General features: G+C 43.3%; 2 protein-coding genes across 5 annotated transcripts; both read left to right on the top strand.

Moving 5' to 3' along the window:
• The first annotated feature begins 1467 nt into the window (after positions 1–1467).
• LOC111256422 lies at positions 1468–3909 on the top strand. The gene is made up of 2 exons (XM_022824387.1): positions 1468–1558; positions 1698–3909. Exons 1-2 carry the CDS (start codon positions 1482–1484, stop codon positions 3814–3816), a joined length of 2196 nt encoding a protein of 731 aa, XP_022680122.1. The 5' UTR covers positions 1468–1481; the 3' UTR covers positions 3817–3909.
• A 6009-nt stretch (positions 3910–9918) lies between these two features.
• LOC101760612 (peptidyl-prolyl cis-trans isomerase CYP63) lies at positions 9919–15644 on the top strand. 4 transcript variants are annotated; one of them, XM_022824388.1, is made up of 15 exons: positions 9926–10078; positions 10226–10343; positions 10457–10565; positions 10680–10734; positions 11156–11244; positions 11478–11502; positions 11591–11629; positions 11744–11861; positions 12260–12420; positions 12503–12836; positions 12930–13021; positions 13619–13793; positions 13942–14265; positions 14339–14419; positions 15079–15644. In XM_022824388.1, the coding sequence occupies exons 3-15, from the start codon at positions 10488–10490 to the stop codon at positions 15440–15442; spliced, it is 1935 nt and encodes a 644-aa protein (XP_022680123.1). In that variant the 5' UTR covers positions 9926–10078; positions 10226–10343; positions 10457–10487; the 3' UTR covers positions 15443–15644. The 4 variants fall into 4 exon arrangements, with proteins under 4 accessions (XP_004955636.1, XP_004955639.1, XP_022680123.1 ...); XM_004955581.3 differs by having other exon boundaries at positions 9929–10078; positions 10270–10343; XM_004955579.3 differs by lacking the exon at positions 10226–10343 and having other exon boundaries at positions 9919–10078.
• Positions 15645–20279: the final 4635 nt, after the last annotated feature.

The following is a 20279-nucleotide window of genomic DNA, read 5'->3' on the forward strand; positions in this document are numbered from 1 at the left end:
GGCAGCGACGGGCGGCGACGGGCGGCGGCGGCGGGCGGCGACGGGCGACGGGCGGCGGCGGCGGGCGGCAACGGGCGACGGGCGGCGGCGGGCGGCGACGGGCGACGGGCGGCGGCGGGCGGCAGGCGGCGGGCGGCGACGGGCGACGGGCGACGGGCGGCGGGGCCAGCCGGCCACGGGGGCGGCGACGGGCAGGGCTCTGGCGGCGAGTGGGGCTCGGGAGAATAGAAGGGAGAATAGAATGAAACGTTTTTTTGTGTAACCAGTGGCATTGGTGGGTAATTACCCACCAACTCCACGAGAAGGTTCAAAAGAGAGGTTTCTAGAGCAGCAAAAGAGGTGCTCCAAAACTCCACCTCCATTTGCACTACAGCTCCATCGAGTTGGCAACTCCATGGAGTTTTGGAGTTGGGGTGTTTGGCTGAATTTTTTGATGGAGTTGCTGGAGTTTAGGAGTGGAGCCGTGCCAAACAGGGCCTTAGAGAAGGCAACGAGTACGAAACCCGGTGGGGGGCGTGCACCCACACCCGCCCCCATCATCAGGTATAAAATCACCCACACCCTTATATATGTGACTAATGATTAACTGTTGTGAAATTATTTTAAAATTATTTCTATTTCTAATGATAAGTTAATATTACTAACGATGTATAGGGCTTATTGTATTTTTAATTAGTAAGACTATTGGTGCACAATGTATAGTCAATAGGACTAATGCATATTTTTATTACACGAGCAATCATTATCTATAGGAATGCATTGATTTCAATCTCTACCTGTAGAATTAATTTTTTTCCTCCAAAATTATTGATCTCACAGGTGCATACTTGCGGACAAAGCATAGATATCAACTACTCCCTCCGTTCCAAATTATAAGTCGTTTTGGCTTTTCTAGATGCATAGATATTATTATGCATCTGGACATGGAGTATATCTAAGTGCATAGTAAACTCTATGAATCTTGAAAAGTCAAAACGACCTATAATTTGGGACAGAAGGAGTAGATACGTAAATGCGGATTTGAGAATTTGAGCTATATATATATATATCCAATTTGTGTTTTGTACTGTTGATAATCTCGGGATCCGAATTTATATTCGCTTTGGAATATGGATATCGGGTGAAACTGCGTGCTGAAGGGATGATCGCCAGTATCACTAGTACTAGGCTACTAGCTAGCCACTAGAGTCTCTGAGCTGAAGAATCGGGTAACTTTGATCTGTACTTGTGGACCTTGACTGCTTTATCGTTTTTCTTTGCCTAAAGAACTAATTAAAGACGCATTCATGCCAGTCGTATCAAAAGAGGCGCCCGGCCGACTTTAGCTGAACACTTGCTCTCTGTCGAAGCAAAACATCTTATGCACTGTCACCAAAAGTAGGAAACTTGCCCTTGACTCCATCATCGCAACTTCACAAGCACATATAAATACGATCGAGTTCATGGCAAAGTATTACCATGTGTTATGCTTGTGCTTGCGCATGCCCCTGATTGAAATGAGCCCAATGATTAGAAGCGGCGAGGGATTTGGTGCAGGCAATCTAATTGGAAAACAAAGGTAACACGAGTCAATTAACATCTTGCTTCCAGGTTATATATTTTTATGTGAATCACACACACACACACTTTTGTGTGCTTTAATTTGGGTAACTTGGAGCTCTTACGACGTTACATGCATGCAATTGTGGACTCCTCAGCTTGGCTCCTGTACAAGAGCTATGGGACGTGTGGCAGATCCATGGCCTGATCCTCATCAGCCTGGCACTGCAAGTCTTCCTCTTCCTCACAGCGAGCATGCGGAGGCGCAGCTCCTCGAGCATACTGCGCACCCTCCTGTGGCTGGCGTACCTGTCGGCCGACTCCGTGGCCATTTTCGTGCTCGGCCACCTCGCGGTCCATGCGAGCAGGCCCCACCATCAGCTCATTTCGTTCTGGGCGCCCTTCGTGCTCGTCCACCTGGGCGGACAGGACACCATTACGGCGTTCTCCAAGCAGGACAACGAGCTATGGGCGCGCAACCTGCTAAGCTTGGTTACCCAAGTTGGGCTCGCCGGGTATGTCGTGGCCAAGGTGTCTTGGCCGGACCGCCGCCTCAGGAATGCCATGGTACTCATCTTCCTCTCTGGGTGCTTCAAGTATACTGAGCGTATCTTGTGCCTTTACCTTGCTAGCCCGCCGGTGCTCAGGTCCAAGTCCCTTGGTAATTTGTCGCGCATGCTAAATAATTTGCATAGACATGCGCAAGACAAAGATGGTGTTACTGTATCCATAGACAACGCCCAGGAAGACGTGACTGCCACATTTCAATTCATGTTGGAAGGTTGGAGCGGGTGGTACAGATTGAGTTCCCAATGCCCATGTGTTGAACCTAATTTTGAGGATGAGACTAATAGAATTGCAAGTATTATAAATGACATAATGTCAGCGGATACAGCCCTCAATAAGGAGGAAAGTATTTTACTTGCGGACTATATATCGGACAAGCTGAACAGGATCTTTCTATCTAATGCAGGGCGCTGCAGAGCCTATGAGTTTGTGGGAGCATGTTTGGTAGATTGCTACCACAGCCTCTACACCAAAAAGCCACTTCGGAAACCTCTCTGCCACCTTCTTTGTCAACTGTGGCTTTGTTGTTGTGGTTTTCGTTCTGTTACAGCAGCATGTCTAAACACCTTACTGCTGCCATACACCTTCTTCCGGTGGGTTTCAACCCCAATGGCCCTGCTGCTCTTCAGAGCCGCCGAAAAGGGGGGGCAACTGCACACAAGTAGCCCAGCTGATGTCACCGTGTCCTACATATTGCTAGTTGGAGCATTAGCCCTAGATGTGTGCGCTGCCACCATCTCCCTTTATGGCGAAATGACCCACAGTCACAGATGGTCCGAAGAGCTGGCACAGTACAGCATGATCAAGAGGCACACCGCGCAAGATACTTCAGGCATGGCGTCCATACGCCACTGGATCGGCAGGCGCTTGGGTGGATGGGGTGTTGGGTTACTTGAGTTAACACAGACGCCCGTCACACAGGATCACACACCCATCAAGGAGTTCATCCTTGACAATTTGTTGCGCTTGGGAGCAAGAAAAGAGTGGAACATTGCCACCTCCCGTGGCAAGCTGGCTCTTCAAAAGTGGATGGAAACACAAGAATTAGGTTCAGATTCTGGATGGCCAGGAAAAGAAGTGCTGGACCATGGCCTCAGTGCTAATTTCCCAACAAGCGTGCTCATCTGGCACATTGCAACGGACATGTGTTACTACTTTGGAGATAACGACGACAGCACTGATTCTGATCAAATGAAGAAGCACAAGCAGATGAGCAGAGAACTATCAAACTATATAATGTACCTTGTCTTCAAGTGTGGTATCATGCTTACTAGCCAGTCACAGCTTGTACATGACAAAGCTCATAGTGAAATCAACGGGATTTTGTCAGATCAGCAGCATAGACAAGGTGAAAAGGATGCAATCAGGAAGCTGTTTGAAGCCAAGAATGAGGAGCCGTCAGGCATCCATATTGTTGATGCCACTGATACTGATGGCAGTCAGCAGCTCCTGCGGAGCATTGAGGAAGCTCTTTATTCTCCCGTGCTGCCACGTGCACGTGAAGTGGCCCAGGTGCTCATTGGTATCGAGAATGAAACTGAGCGCTGGGGCCTCATCGCCTCGGTGTGGTCAGAGATGCTTTACTACATCGCGCCTCGCTGCGGGGGTGCTTTCCACCACGAGCATCTAAGCAACGGGGGACAGTTCATCACCCATGTTCTCCTTCTAATGTACCATCTAGGCCCTTTCCTACCAACGCCTGATAGTTGAGCCCCATGCGCTGTGTCATTGTGCAGCGTGCAAGGCGATCATCTTCCTACTGTTGTATCTGTCAGAAAATATAAGTGTCCATGTACCGTTGGATCATTCTGGCTTTGTCATTGATTTACCTTACCATGGCTCTTCTTCTACCACCACTGCGCCAAAACCCACTTACAGGAGCTCTACATAGAGTGTATCCTGGTATCTGCTGGCACCGAAATGCACCGCTACACGAATGTATGGTCGCACAGGATTGTTGGAGCGCTGATCTGCGCGCACAGCACATAGACCAAAATGGGTTTCTGCTAGCTCGGCTTAGAAACCTAAGAACCCTCGTTCAGGAGGGAACCTGTCAGGGCAAGGCTCGTTAGAACGTCTAAGTCGATGTAGAGACGAAGAGAGTAGGTGTTGGATTAATTGGACTAGGCTCATTTATTTTAATTAATCAAATAAGAATTAAAAAACCTACTAGGGAGTTATAGACCATTTAAATCCCACATGGGTAGTCGAGGATTGAGGAGAATCATAACCAACTTATTTGGTGGACTGTCTGTACACCGTTTGTGAAGCTGGTAAAAGGAGATTAGCTTGCTACACGCGCTCGCGGGCCGTGGCCGGACGGACGTGCTGCAATGAGATGAAGGGTCTGTTTGGTTTCCTTTGCTTATCCATAAGCAACTTAAAAATAAGCAAATAAGTTGCTTATAACCCAAACACTCTTGCTTATAGAGTTGCTTATAAGTTGCTTATGCATAAGCAAATAAGCAAGTTTTGAGTTGCTTATGGGGCACTTTACTCCTCCTACCCTCATTCTCTCTCCTCTCTCCCCTTTCTCTCTCCTCTCTCCCGAAACTACTCTGGCGCCGCTTCCGCCCGCCGCCGCCGCCGCCGCTCCCGCCCGCCACTCGCGCCCGCCGCCCGCCGCCGCTCCCGCCCGCTGCTCGCGCCCGCCGCCCGCCGCCGCTCGCGCCCCGCCGCCGCCGCCTCTGTACTAGGAGCTGGTAATGGTTGGGGGTAGTGGGAAATGGGATGGTAGGGGCAAATATGTCATATGCAATCAGATAAGCAACCCAAACCAAACACCTAGACTTATAAATAAGCAACTACAAATAAGCAAATAAGCAACTTATAAATAAGCATCCATAACCAAATAGGCCCGAAATGTTTTGCTGTTGAATGCAATTATTTCTGGGACAGTTACTAGCGATTGATGACAGAGATTGATGACTACTCCTAACTCTTATCACCTTTTGGTTAGGGTTTGTAAATTCTGTTTCCTGTTGCACAATTATAAATGTGCAATGATTGAAAAGAATGATAACTTCAGCAATACTATTTTAGGACTTCCTCCATTCTCTTAGGAATATTTCAAAAAACAGATTTTTCACAAATGATAGTCCTATTTGCTATTGAAGGCAGTCCCAACCCATAGTGGTATATCAGGGCCGAGCACAGGGGAGTGCGGCCTGTGCGATGGCACAGGGCCTCCAAATTTTAGGGGCCCATCAGACTGGCCGTCCTCCATCGTGATCCATCCACAGGCCTGTCCATCCATCATTCAGCGGTTCAACCCATCCGTCAGCACTCGGCAGGCTTTTGATCCTTCAGGCTTCAACAGTTCAGCCCTGTACACGGCAGTGCCGCAGCAGGATCGAGGCATCACCGGCTCACCGCGTCAGGCGTGCGCACGCGCCCTTCAGGCTTCAACCCTTGATGTGGCACAGGGATCGAGGCGACAAGCGGACGAGGCGTCACCGCAACACCGCGTCAGGGCGACAGGGCGTCAAGTGCAGCCCCGGTCGATTGCGCCAACTTGCTTTTCGGTTTTCGCCAGCCGATTGGGCAACCCCAACAACATTGAGGCGCTGGCGCAGGGTGAGAGGGAACCAATCTGGCGATCTGGAAAACTGGAACGTGCCGGATTTAACACTTTGTAAATTGTGATCAATTGTCGATTGAGTCTCCAGATATACTGATCAAGTCCAGTTAATTTTCAATATTTTAACAATTTTGATGGGTGATGACTAATATAATCAGGCCTCATTTTAGAGTTTGGCACATGGCCTCGATTTTTGCCGGCTCGGCCCTGGTGTATATGAGTGGTGTCTAGAGGTAAGAGAATGCAATAAATATACATGTAGACATCACCTCCCCAATGCATGGTGTCTATTTCTATGGAGTCCATGCATGTTCAGCAAAAAGAGTAGGATTACCTCTGGCAAGCTGTCCAACAAACACACTTAAGCAAGGCGTGCAACAACATATACGCCGTGGGCAGTAGAGATTAAACTTAACTGATATCTTTTCCCCATTCCCATTCCTTGTTCGGCTCTTCCCCACACACACATGCAAGCAGCCATGGAAATTCACCGAACAATCAGAGTCGATATGATCTGAGCAAGCCAATCAACCTCGCGGATGCTTGAGTACGAACTGCAGACTTCACGGTAGAAGATTATCACCATACATCAAACTGAATTTATATTTCTCAATTTGCATTATTGCACAAAACTGAACGGAAGTCTTTTCCCATTACCTTCTTCCCTCTTCTGCTCTTCCCCAAACACAAGGCTTGCAGCCATGGAAGTCCAATGACTCAACGAACAAGCATGCAATCAGGGATCTGAGCAAGCAAAGAAACCTCATGAATGCCGTCAATACGAATTGCAGGCTGCGGAGCTCACCGAGGCTATTTCCTTGCCGCCAAGCACGCCAATATCGCTCACAGCGGCACCCGATTCGGAGACCCAGAGGCTTGCGCGAAGCAGCGGCAGCTTCGATTTCCATCGTCGGGGAGCCGGAGATTCTGCTGTTGAGCGTCGATTTTGCACTGCGATTTCTGCCGCCGCCCTTCACTGGAGCACCCCACCGGGCCATGCACGAAGGCCGCCGCCGCCGCCCGGACCCCCGCTGCCGCCACCAGAACCGCCTGGAGGACCAGCGACTAGACCTCGGCCGGCTGGAGCACGGATGGCCGAAACGCCGGTCGGTCGATTGGAGCACGGGCGCTGCGGAACGAGAGGAAGGGGAAAGCGTGTGCGGAAGAAAACGAGGACTCGTCCCCAACGCAAAAAAATGCGTCGCTTCGTGCGCGTTGGTAGGAGCGTCGACGCAGTATCGTGCATGCGACCCGGTGTCGTGGTTTCTTTTAATATCCGTGCCGCATCAGATTTTTGATTACGTGGCATCCTAATAATTTTATAAACACTAGCTGAAATAGAGGGTTGGGACTGTCCTGATGTGAGCCGCGGCAATATATTGCATAGATAACGAGGAGTCATTGAGGCAAGTATTGGAGGACTAAGGGTAGTCCCAGTGGAAGGTTTCATTGCACTGTTTCCAAGGATGCCACATCATCCCATAAGGTGTATTCTCACATGAATGAAACGGGAAGTCCCAGTGCACAGTTTTATTTCACGATTTCATAGAATGTCCATGACATTTAATTGTGAGGCATGTGATTGGATATGGTTAGATGAAATGAAACTCTATAGCCCCCAATGCAAGTTTCAATAGGTTTCATAGTTTTGGAAACAGTGTATACACAGTTTCATCCTGATGAAACTCCTTTCCTCTCTAACTTCATAACTACCATACCATGTCATCACATATGCTGATGTGTCACCGTATTTAATGTGCATGAAACCTCTATGAAACCCCCACTGGGATTAGCCTAATGAAAAAAAATTGGTTTGCATTTATTAGATAATAAGTAGGGTTGTTTTTCTTGGTCATTGTGTCAATGTGAAATATCCTATCAAAAGAGAATAGAGAGTATATACTATATACAGTTATACACATATATAGGATGATACTGTCCATATGTACCCACCACTAGTTAGCCATATCTACTTTAATTTGTTGAATGGGTTCCGAAGCATTTTGTTGTCTTGTTTGTGGACTTCCAATATCTTGTTGATTGATATGATGTGTCAAGATGTAGCGTTCGGTTTGTGTGATGCCTAAATGCGAATTAGTAGTGACCTTTGTCAGAAGAAAACAATTCAAACAACCAAGAAGGCGAGACACACCCCTGTGGATTGAATTCTGTCGCCTATATGATCGCTAATTCGCTGGCATTGTACATTTCATGACGTGTGCACATACATATACCCAAATATATTGTTGAAAAAATTGTGTGCACTTTTGTTTTATAGCTGTGGAGGTACTTAGAGACACAGAATGGGTGGTATACTTTGCAGGCCAAATATTTTGGTTTGGAAATCATTGGTCCTCCGAAGCCTATCTAGGAGGAAATTAAAGTCAAGCGGATGTAGGATTTGGCTGCTAATGTTTTTTAAAATTCTACTCCCTCCGTATCGTTTTGTTTGTCGCCAGTGGTTCAAACCAAAAGGAGCCAGAATATTTGTCGCCGCACTTAAAGGAAAACGTGGCATGCCAGTTTTGCCCCTGACGGCAGCCACGTACAGCGTACCACGTCCGCATGAGCGGCAGGCGGCGGAACAAGCGATGCCTGTTTCACAGGGGCAAAAGGATAACTACACGTGATCCTTAATTTCGGTGAAGCTGTCCGAAACGACAAGTAAAACGAATCGGAGGGAGTATACTGCATAGTCTGTGGGAGAGGTTAACAGTGCTGTTAATTTGTATGGAGATAAAATTGGGTATCACAAATCACAATTACCACGCCATGTGCTTGCCCAGCAGGTAACATACATGGTGTTCATATAATAATATCTAAGATCACCGTGCCTGGATATGCAACGAAAGAACCAATTCATCCCTACCTCATGCAACGAATTATCCAATGTCCTTCACATATGCAACAGTATTAAGAAATAACATTGTCTAATCAACAAAACAAAAATTGACATTTAAGAGCAAACATGGGATGCATGTTCATCAAAGATATCTTTTTTTTTTTCCAATGAGAAGATATCCTTCCTTTTCATGTTCTAGGGTGTAAGAAAAAGATGTAACGTTACAAGAGGATAGGTCGAGTTTTTTTTTAACATTACAAGAGGAAGAAGATGATATATTGCAATGACTCCGTTCCAAAAATATAGGAGGTTTTAGTTTTGTTCTCAACCAAATTTCTCTAAATTCGACAAAGTTTATAGAAAATGCACAAACACATACAATGTTAAATTATTTTTATTAAATCCATCATAAAAATATGTTGATAATGCATTTATATGGTATTGTATATGTTAATATTTATGTATTTCTACAAATTTGGTAAAAGATAAAAACATTTTATCTAGGACAAACCAAAACAGCATACAATTTGGAACAGAGGTAATAGATGACAACCTGACCATGCCTTGCTCACAGCTTGAAATAATCAGCTTCATGCATGTCAGCATGTGCCAAGCAGGGGCAGCAATGTGAGGCAGCTAGAGCATGCATGAGCTAATAACACTTAAAACGCTAATAGATCACAATAACCCATTATTCTGGATGGCTCCTTCAGTAATTACACTATATTTCAACAATGCTCCTAGATCATGGGGATTCTAGACGATTCCTTCCGGAATCATATATCTTTTTCCATGCAAATCTAGTATTCCAAATTAGGTCTTAGAAGTTCTAAGCAATCGGGAGAATTTGGAGTTAGATCCGTGCCATTACAAAAAGAGATCCATAGCATTATAATTTTGTGTGTTCTATTTGAAGAATATCATCATTTTTTTTGGAACGTGCCTCTAGCATTCGTGTCCGTATCGATGGATGGGTGCTGAGGAGATGACAGATGAGGCAAAGAGATGCTAATCGCCTAGTGGCAGCCACGGAGGATGGACAAAACAATTGAGAACAGGAGGTGGCAAATGCTGTCCAAACTCTCACATAATGACAATGTTTCAAATTAGAGGTATCTTGTATGCCACTGATGCAATTTGAATTTGCAGTGACATTTTTCAAATTGGAAAAATTTTATGACTCGGACCTAATTAATCGTTGATTTATTGGAACAACAATTTTGTTTATTATCATTATTTTGTTCTGATAAGTGTTGTTTTGAGAGAGTAGCTATTTGAGCGCACGAGAGAGGCCTGCCGGACGGAGTTGTTTAGGCCCACGGGGCCATGATCGGCCCAACTGAGCCCACCTGCACAGCACCACCGCCGCCATCAAGGAACCCTGGCCTCACTCTCCATCCGCACCTGCACGCGCCGCCGAAGCGCGCTCCCCACCCTGACGGCCTCAGCCGCCTCGCTCCCCGCCCGTAGCTGCCGGCGACCCGGCGTCCTCGTCCTCCCGCCGCCTCCTCCATCAACAGCGCCGGACGGAGATCCATCCCATCTCGCCGGTAAGCTCTCCCCGTCTCGCTTAGATCGCTCGAGACCAAATCCAAGCCCGGGACCGAAATTTGCTGCTGTCTGCTGTTCGCTCCCCTTGCGTAGTGCCAATCCGACCCATCCGCGTTTCGATCCGGTTCTGATTTTCGCCAGCGCAGGGTGGAGCTCGGTGGAGCTTCTTACCCTAACCTTATAACTGTAGGGGCGGGCGCCACTGATAGCAGCTGGTTTAGTTCACAGGCTCCTTCCTGGGGACTTAAGCGCCACTGAACCGAGGTGTGATTTGGGATGCTCACGTGTTCACAAATTCCTTGTGGGAGTGGTACTCCATGCCTCGCTTTAGGGATGTTGCTGCGTTGCTGAATATTTTCTTTTTGTCATACCTGCAGGTCACCCGAAGGGGTTGGGGTTGGGGCAACCATGCCCAAAGCTAAGAATCCTCATGTTTTCATGGACATATCAATCGGCGGAGGCAGCACCGAGAGGATCACATTCGAGGTTGTAAAGCTTGCAGCAGCATGCTTGGTCTTGCTTTTTGCATAATGGCTGGCTGTTTTGGCTGTCGAGGACATGGTGGCATGCACTGTATTAACTTTTGGTTTTTGTTTGCAGCTATTTGCAAATGTAGTTCCAAAGACCGTGGAGAACTTCCGAGCACTTTGTACCGGTAATTCTGATTCCTTTATGTGAAACAGCGTGTGTGTGTGTGTGCATCTGTGGACTTGTTTGTACAGCAAATGTTTGGATACACAAGCTCTCAATGTTAGTAACAAACGGAACAGGTGTCAAAGACATGGATTTTTTTTCACCATGACCTTTTTATCATGTTAGATTGTTTGATTGTATGTGACATGAGAAAGTTGAAACTAATGATACAACATTTCACTTACTTTCTTTATGCTCGATCGGTGTTTAATTTCTAAAGTTTTTTTTTGACACGTTCACCAAGTTTATTGGTAGGCATAAGGTTCGCTATTTTGAGTGGCTGAAAATTCACGTACTTTAAATGATGCAGTATCATGGAGTTGCAAGCTGTGCTACCATTTTATAGTTCAAGTACTGAGTCTTAACTTCTGCCCAACATGTAGGTGAAAGAGGCCTTGGAGCATCTACACAGAAACCACTCTATTATAAGGGAACGAACATCCATCGCATAGTTAAAGGATTTGTTGCTCAGGTATTGAAAGATTGCTACTGAGTACCGATCTGGCTCCTGCATATTTCTTATCTAGTGATGGTATATTCGAATCTTTTTTGGGATTTCAAGTACTGACTATATACAATATGCATGTTATTGTTCTTGTATTCATGCAGCCTGATCCTGGAATTCTTGTTCTGATAGATATCTTTACTCTAGCACTTTAACGCCTGTTTTCGTCAAACTAATTTTGTCAAATCTTTTTCCTGCAGGGTGGTGATTTTTCAAAGGGAGATGGTATTGCTTCATTAGCCCAGGCTTCTTCTTTCAACTGACTTCTTGCTGTAGTGTACTTTATAAGCTCAACATTGCATGCTATTTCCAGGACGTGGTGGAGAGAGCATTTATGGTGGAAAATTTCCAGGTTACTAGCTATATTGAAACTTGTGGCAGTCATAAAATTGGTTTGTTAACTAGCAGTGACTGTCCTGTTAAGCCTTTGCTGAAGTTTTCTTGCATTCCATCATTTGTTCTACAGATGAAAACTTCAGGCTAACGCACGATCAGCCTGGTATGCTGTCCATGGCAAATGCTGGACCAGACACCAATGGGTCCCAGTTTTTTATAACGTTCAAGCCTCTACCTCATCTTGATGGGTATTGCTTCTTTTTCTTCAGTCACTTGGCTTTATTAGATTTTCAGTTCTCTATGTCACAACAAAAAACTAATATTTTCTGAGAAGATTTTCTCGGGATGTTGTGACAAGTGATGATTCAAAGTATTACGTATGTGATGATGAACCCAACCTGGATCATGTATTGTATTATCATTTTTTCCTCGATACGCTGAAGAACTGCATATTATTGCATTAAGACGAAAATTGAGAAATGCAAGTACACAACCCATAACACTCGGATAGTATATTATATTTTCCTTAGCATTACTCAATGTCATCAATTCCTAACTTCCTCTGATGTCTTCCTTTGTCTTATATTCCCTACCTATTCTCCATGGTCTAGCAACCTTAAATGAATTCGAATTGTAATGTCTGTAGCAAGCATGTGGTCTTTGGGAAGGTGGCCAGTGGAATAGCTTTGCTTAAGAAGCTTGAAGCTGTTGGTGGTGAAAATGGAAATCCTTCTCGTCAAGTGAAAATTGTAGACTGTGGTGAAGTCTCCAACATAAATACTCAAGATCAGCTACAGGGAGAGAAAGGTATAAAGGAATGAATAAAATGCAGATCTGCAATGTATTGTATCTACTCTCTGCTAATATTCCTCATTACCTCTTTCTGCAGACAAGAAGCTAAGAAAAGCAGATGGCAACTCCATTGCTGAAGGGAGAGCCAAATCCAAAAAAGCATCCAGTGATGATAAACACAGAAAGAAGAGAAAACACTATTCATCCGATTCATATAGCTCAGATACTTCAGACTCACGATCCTATTCCTCAGATAGTGGCTCTGAGTCAGAATCATACTCGTCGTCATCATTGGATACTAGCTCATCCAGTGATCATAGGCGTAAGAGAAGAAAAGGTTCTAAGAAAGACAAGCGTAAGCCTACAAAGAGGAAGAGTAAACATACGAAGAGTAAGAAAAAGAGTAGAGGATCTAAAAGGAGATCCAGACGGTATGATGCTAATCTGCATAATCTCACTACCTTGTTAGCATTGGATGCCTGTTAGCTGAAATCCCTCCTTTTTGGTTCTGTTTTATCTTATAGGAGCTATGGGAGTTCAAGTGATGATTCGATAGGTAGCAGCAGTTCTGACAGTGAAAGTGGGGGCCACCGTACCAAGCGTTCCTCGCGGAAAGGTAGTAGATCTATTTCCCATTAGATTGAACTTTGTGTTTTCTATATCTGCTTAGTGCACTTCAGTTCGAGTGCATATATTTCTGTCCTGCTAAAACCTGCTGAGTTCTCCTGTGCTGGACTATTTCTGCTTGTGAGGTTACCAAGTCTAGTTTCCTTAAAAAAGAATACTGTGTCCAATATTTTGTGCTGCTTTTTGGTTGATTATGTTGAGCATACTTTGAATAATAAAGAAACTTCTGACTTTAATGCCTTATTTATGCTATTATTAATCTTCATTGTTTATTGATGGTGATACATATTTCATTAAAGAAGCTTATATTTTGCTTTTGAATATCAGATATAAATGAAGTGGAGCGCTTTCACATTGATAACAAAATTACATTTTTGTAACTGAAAGCAACTGTTTCTAATAATCAGTTACTGTCCTTTCTCCAATCTGAAAGCAACCACACTTACTACGGCACACCCTAAGATATCCGATCAGCTTGAAGTTTCATATATTGTATTTATTTATAGTAGTTTGCGTTATTATTCTGGATGGTTTTGCTTCACTTTTCTTGCTTTATGGTTTTGAATCGTTACATCTTTATTTCTAGCAGACAAAGAAAGTACCAAAACGACAATTTCAGAAGAAGGAAGAACTTTTGAAGATGTAGACAAAGGCAAACAAATGGTTACGGCTGTCCACCAATCACATGATGGGAGTAAACCCTCAAGAAAAGATGAAAATGGGGCTGATGACAGATCAGGAAATTACAATTCAGAAGATAGGTATACCTATTTATTGGTTTATCAAACACACTTTCTTTTTGGGATCCTATTACTACCATGCTAGAGAGCAAAATTTGTCATGTTCAATTTTGAGATGACTAGTCACTGTTTGAGTGGTTAATACAGATGTCCTTGTTTCTAAATGCAGGAATGATCCAGTTGCAAGCTCCAGGATCAACCCCATCCAGGCTGATACTGCAGATGGCAACGGTGGTGCTGATACTGCAGAGGCTGGTGTGTCTAGATCTGGTACAGAAAGGCACCCGCCAAGCAATGAACCTGTGGCCACCAATGGTAAAGATTTGGCTGTGGGCTCTGCAGACAATGGACAGCCTCAGCGAATCAGGAAAGGACGTGGTTTTACAGAGAAATATGGATATGCACGGCGATACAGGACACCATCTCCAGAGCGCCCTCCTGTTCGGCCCCGCTATGATGGAGGAAGAGATGACAGATGGAACAGTTTCAATAGGTAAAATTGGAATTAGATCATTTATCAAACTTCGACAGGTTTGACATTTTTACTGATTTCCCATTTTGATCAGGTATGGAAGAAATGGTCCTTACAGTAGACGTTCGCCAGTAAGAAGATACCATGGCTCCCCAAGAGCCAGCAGCCCATCCAGGTTGGTGTTTCTTATGTATTAAAGTGAGGTTTTCAGGGCTTTACTAATCTCATTAGGCTTTAAAGTAACTTCCCACCCAACTGTTATCTATTCTTGTTTTGCCTTGGATTGCATGTTGTAATAATAAGTTTATTTCTAAGAACCAGCTTGCTCTTCGTAAATAGCCAGATAGAAGCCATTGCTAATTGCTTGTAATGCTTAATTATACAAATATTATTATTCTTCATGGTTAAATAGAATAGCACCAACAAGTAAAGAACATGTCATTAAATATTTTATCATATCCAATCTAGATGGACCTGGCATTACTTTAAGTTAAGATGTCCATCATTCTCAACTTCTGATCAAACTGTCAAGGAAATTTGTGCCTGGTAACAAAATATTTGGCTCTGTTAGTTCATCGCTTCCAGAGTTTACTTGGTTTGATTAAATCCCTAAGTTTGTTGGTATTGTGCATACTGAACACATGCCATGTGTGACTGTCAATTTTGTCTTTAGATATTATTTAGATCACATGTGCAAGAACCATAGTTTACTTGTAGCTTTTCCATTACTGATAAAAAATTGTTTTCCTTCCCATTTGCTTGCTATTTTTTGTACCATCTTTTGCAATGCCATGTTAATTTGGCAATGGCTCAAAGTTTGAACTCCATGACTAGGTACCCAAGGAGAGACCGAAGCAGGAGTAGGTCACGCAGTCCGGCGAGGCGCCGTGACCGTGGAGGGTATCGTCGCCCCAGCCCAAGACGCAGCCACAGCCCAGCAGAACAAACAAGACGGGACGCAAGCAACAGGCCGCCTCGATCAGGCCATGGAGGCGGTCCCGACTACCGTGGCAGCAGCCCCCTTGTTAACAGAGGACGGTCAAGGTCCAGGTCTAAGAGCCGTGACCCCTCGAGGTCCAAATCTCCTGAAGCTGCCCCAGCCAAGAGGGAGAGCTCTAGATACAACCGCAGGCGCAGCAGCAGCTCCAGATCCAGCAGCCCTGACGGAAATGGAAACAAAGGCCTGGTTTCTTACTGAGATGTGACAATTATGCAATTTCCAGGCGCCTAGAACTCATGTTTCATGCTTGTTTAGTATTCTGTACGCTTTTGTAATGTCTGCTTAACACAATTTGCTTTCTATGTAGTTGTACATTTGGATGTACCGTTTGACTTAAAAACGTTTCATATATCAGTTCTTTAGACTTCCTTTTAATCTGTATGTGGCTAAGATTTTTCAAGAGCTATTTGTTTTTTCTTTGAAACTACCAAGAGCTATTTGTTGTCGTTAGAAAATAAGGTCTTCACGGGTGATTTTTTGTTTGCGTTGCCAGGCAAATTGTTGTAGTTGATTCGGCCCCGTTTGGTTCTCTTTTTTTAAACGCCCAAGCTTCTGCAGTTACTAGTATATTTGACGTGCTTTTATCAAATTCGGTTAGGTTTAACGCAGAATAGAAAGGGTTTGAAGTTGGCCATTTCCCTTTTCTTTTTCTTACCAATCTCTCCCTTGGAGGAGGGTTTCTTTTTGTTTTTCCTTTTATTCGAGGTATAAAAAGCCATCTAAACCTTCTAGAAAAAATATTTGAAAACTTCGAAAAAGTATAAATAACTTTGTTTGAAAAGTTTGTGAAAAGTCTTTTAAAGGTAAGTTTTTAGTAAAATTCGAAATTTCCAAGGGAGATCAAACAAGGAAAAAATATCAAAAACAAAGCGGAAGGTGACAATTTTCTTGTGCACGTGTTTAGATCAGTGCCACATTTATGGGTAAATATTAATAGTTGGAGACTTTAATATCATCGGAAGACCTACTGAAAAGAATAATGACAAATATAACGAGAGGTGGCCCTTTCTTTTCGATGCTTGTATTGAAAGTCTGGATTTGAGGGGATCTACTTTTGAGGAGTTGGATAGAGTCTCGATGAGTATGGAAACAAAAATTCCCATTAGCGACGGTTCAGGCACTAACAAGGGATATTTCAGATCATACCCCGTTACTTTTAGACTTCGGAACATCCACTATTCATGGAAACCAAAGGTTTTTCCAATGTAAACTATGGTGGTTACTAAGGGAAGGGTTCTACGGACAACTGGGGGAGATTTGGAATAATGAGAAAAGAGGTGTGAATTCATATAAAGATGGCAATATAAGATAAGACGCACATGACAAAATATGTGGGGATGGACTAAGAATATTAGAGGAAAGACGAAGAAAGAAGATATCAAATCTATGATTGATATGCTAGATAAAAAGGCAGGACATTCAACTCTTTCTCCAAATAAGCAAGATACCGTACGATGTCTAAGAGGCAGAATCTCTCATTTGCTGAGGGAAGAGGAAATTGCTTGGTTCCAGCGATCAAAGACCAAAAACATATTAGAAGGTGATAATAATACTAAATATTTCCATCTCATTGCAAACGGTAAGCATAGGAACCAGTTGGAGGGAAATAACAAAATCATTAAAAATGAAGTAGAGTTGAAGGGACACATTAAATCGTATTACCAAAATTTATTTGGTCCCCCGAGGAAAATAACTTTATGATGTTGGAGAGTCGAGTTGATGATATCCCCCAAGTATCTAATACAAAAAATGATATCATCACATCATTGTTTACTGAAATTGAGGTAAAAGAGGCTATATTTCAAATGGAACATAACAAGGCTCTGGGACGGGATGATTTCCCGGCTGAATTCTATCAAGTATTTTGGGAGGTAATAAAAGCTGATTTGATGGCTATGTTCATGATTTCCATAAAGGTGAACAACCTCTTTTTTCCCTCAATTTTGGTATTATTACTTTATTACCAAAATGCCAAGAGGCTATCAAAATTCAACAATATAGATCAATATGCCTTTTGAATGTGAGCTTCAAGATTTTTACAAAAGTGGCAATAGATAGAATCAATTTGGTGGCACAGAAGGTCATATGATCCTCACAGACAGCTTTTCTACCAGGTCGATATATTTTAGAAGGTGTTGCAATTCTCCAGGAAACAATCCATGAACTACATAGAAAGAAATTAAATGGGGTCATCTTTAAGGTGGATTTTGAGAAAGTGTATGATAAAGTTAAATGGTCTTTTCTTCAGCAAGCTCTCATAAAGAAAGGATTCTCACCTTTGTAGTGTTAATGGATCTATCAATTTGTCTCTGGGGGTAGCGTTGCTGTAAAAGTAAATAATAATGCGGGTCTTCCAAACAAAAAAAGGCCTCCAATAAGGAGATCCTCTATCACCAATTCTTTTCAATTTAGTGGTGGATATGTTGGCTATATTTATTGCTAGAGCTAAGGAGGATGGTCAAATTCAAGGACTTATACCACATTTGATAGATGATGGCCTTTCAATCCTACAGTACCTTGATGACACTATTATTTTTATGGAGCATGGTCTTGAGCAAGCAAAACATATGAAAATTTTTCCTGTGTGCTTTTGAACAACTTTCCATAAGAGTGAAATGTTTTGCTATGGGGAGGCTAAGAACTGTTCAGACCAATATTCACATATCTTTGGATGTGGTATGGGTCACACTTTCAGGTACTTAGGCATTCCAATGAACCATAGAAAACTTAATAACAAGGAGGAAAGTCATGGGAAAACGCTTTCAAAAAAAGTTAAGTGGCTGGAAAGGAAACTCCCATCCTATGGTGGTTGATTAGTTTTGATCAACTCAGTTTTGAGTAGCCTTGCTATGTGTATGATATCTTTCTTTGAAGTACCAAAAGGTATTCTTAAGAAGTTAGACTTTTATAGATCCATTTTTTTCTGGCAGGGGGACAACCATAAGCAAAAATATAGATTAACAAAATGGAGAATGTTATGCCTACCAAAAGAACAAGGTGGCTTAGGAATTACAAACCTAGAGCTACATAATACTTGTATGCTTAGTAAATGGCTATTCAAATTAATAAATGAAGATGGGGTTTGGCAAGAGCTTCTTAGGAATCCGGGAGATTCACATTTCTAGTCAGGCCTTATGAAGGTTAAAGATCATTTCCTAGAATTTTCTACTTCCAATATTTATAATGGTGCACAGATTAGGTTTTGGGAGGATAAGTAGTTGGGAAACTTTACTCTCAAAGAACAATACCCATCTTTATATAATATTGCAAGAAAGAAACATACATCAGTTGCTCATGTTATTAGGTCTGCACCACTAAACACAACATTTGGAAGGGCATTAGTGGGGGACAAGCTACTGAGGTGGAATGAGTTAGTTGCAAAAGTTGCATTTATGCAATTAGATGACCAATGTGATTCCATTAAATGCAGCCTTACGAAATAAGGAACTTTTACAGCGCAGTCAATGTAAAAATATCTGTAAACCAAATTGCTTTTTCTCTAAATAAATCTGTATGGAAACCAAAAGTACCCCTCAAAATCAAGGTATTTGTTTGGTTTGTGCTAAAGGGAGTTATTTTAACAAAAGAAGACCTATTAAAGAGGAATTGGAGAGGTGATGACAAATGTTGTTTCTGTGACAACAAGGAAACCATCCATCATTTATTTTTTGGTTGTCATGTTGCACGATTTGTTTGAAGAGTGATTCAATTTGCATTTGGTTTCCAACCACCAACTAATGAAGCTGATCTTTTCAGGGTTTGGCTACAACAAATAAACTGAAAAATGCGACCTCAAGTTTGTGTGGGAGTATGTGCAAATTTTTGGTCTATCTGGTTGTGCCGCAATGATGCGGTTTTTGATAAGAAAAGATTATATTCTTATTTGCAGGTTATTTTCAGGGTCACTTATTGGACACGGTTCTGGACCATCCTTCAAAAGGAGAAGGACAGGTCGAGTTTGAAGCAGTCGTATGTTGGACTGTGGCTGCGGAGGTTTGCGCCAAACACGGGTGGTTGTCATCTAATAAGCTTAGTTTGTAATTGGTCTCATCGTTTCGTTTGTTGTTATTAGTTTTTGAAAGCTCGTTCTCAATCAGCCGGAGGCTGAGACTGTAATAATGAATGATTAGGTGCATACCTTATGTAGATGTCGGAATAAAAATTCCAGTTTCTAAAAAAACAACACAGTGCATCCCCTTTTACAAACAGAGCTCCAAAGAAAAGGAAAATTACAAATAAGCTTCTAGGAATCTTGTTCGTCTTCCTCAACAACTCCGACTCCGATATGCTCGGCTGTGCACCAGAAGCAAAATCGAAGCCCAAACCTCCAGATCCTCCACCGGAAGACTCCAAACCTTGGTAAAGCCGTATCAGCCACCACCCCAGACCTCCGACCAAGATGGATCTAGCCCGTTGAAAGAGAATCAACAATCTCACTGTCGGAAGAAAAGGAGGAGCATCCTCCAGCAGAACCAGCACCGGTCAGCCAGAGGAGAAGCTGGTGCTACCACTTCCAACTAGAAGCAATAACCCAACAGTGAATCCACTGCCAGCGAAAAAATCGCCGATTCGGAAGAAGAAGCCCTTGGGGGAGCATACAAGTTCCATCCCCATCGCAAAGTAGATAGAACACAACTAACTTCCTTCGATGCTCGTCGGAGAAGCGAAAAGGATACATAACCCTAGTCAAAGATATAGAAGACATCAACGGGAAATACAAGCTCAAATACCTAGGTCTACAGCTATACAAGGTCATCTCGCCAAGAGGCCGGGCTCCTCTCTCAACTCCGCCATCGGTAAGGATGCCGGAGGAGAGGGGGCCGGCGGATCAACCAAGAAAAATCTGATTCGTCTTCAAAATTGCCTGTCTGCACTGAAGCGTGGGGAAAAACAGTTTGCTGAGACCACCGGATTTTGAGACATATTTTTTTATACTTTGAGGCTGAGTAAATTGCCGCCAAATATTATCAAACGACTGCAGCATTTTTCCCACAGATTTGCCGCTGGAGTAACTTCGATCATGTAGAGTTAAAAA

Source organism: Setaria italica, chromosome II (assembly GCF_000263155.2).
Source record: "Setaria italica strain Yugu1 chromosome II, Setaria_italica_v2.0, whole genome shotgun sequence".
NCBI lineage: Eukaryota > Viridiplantae > Streptophyta > Magnoliopsida > Poales > Poaceae > Setaria > Setaria italica.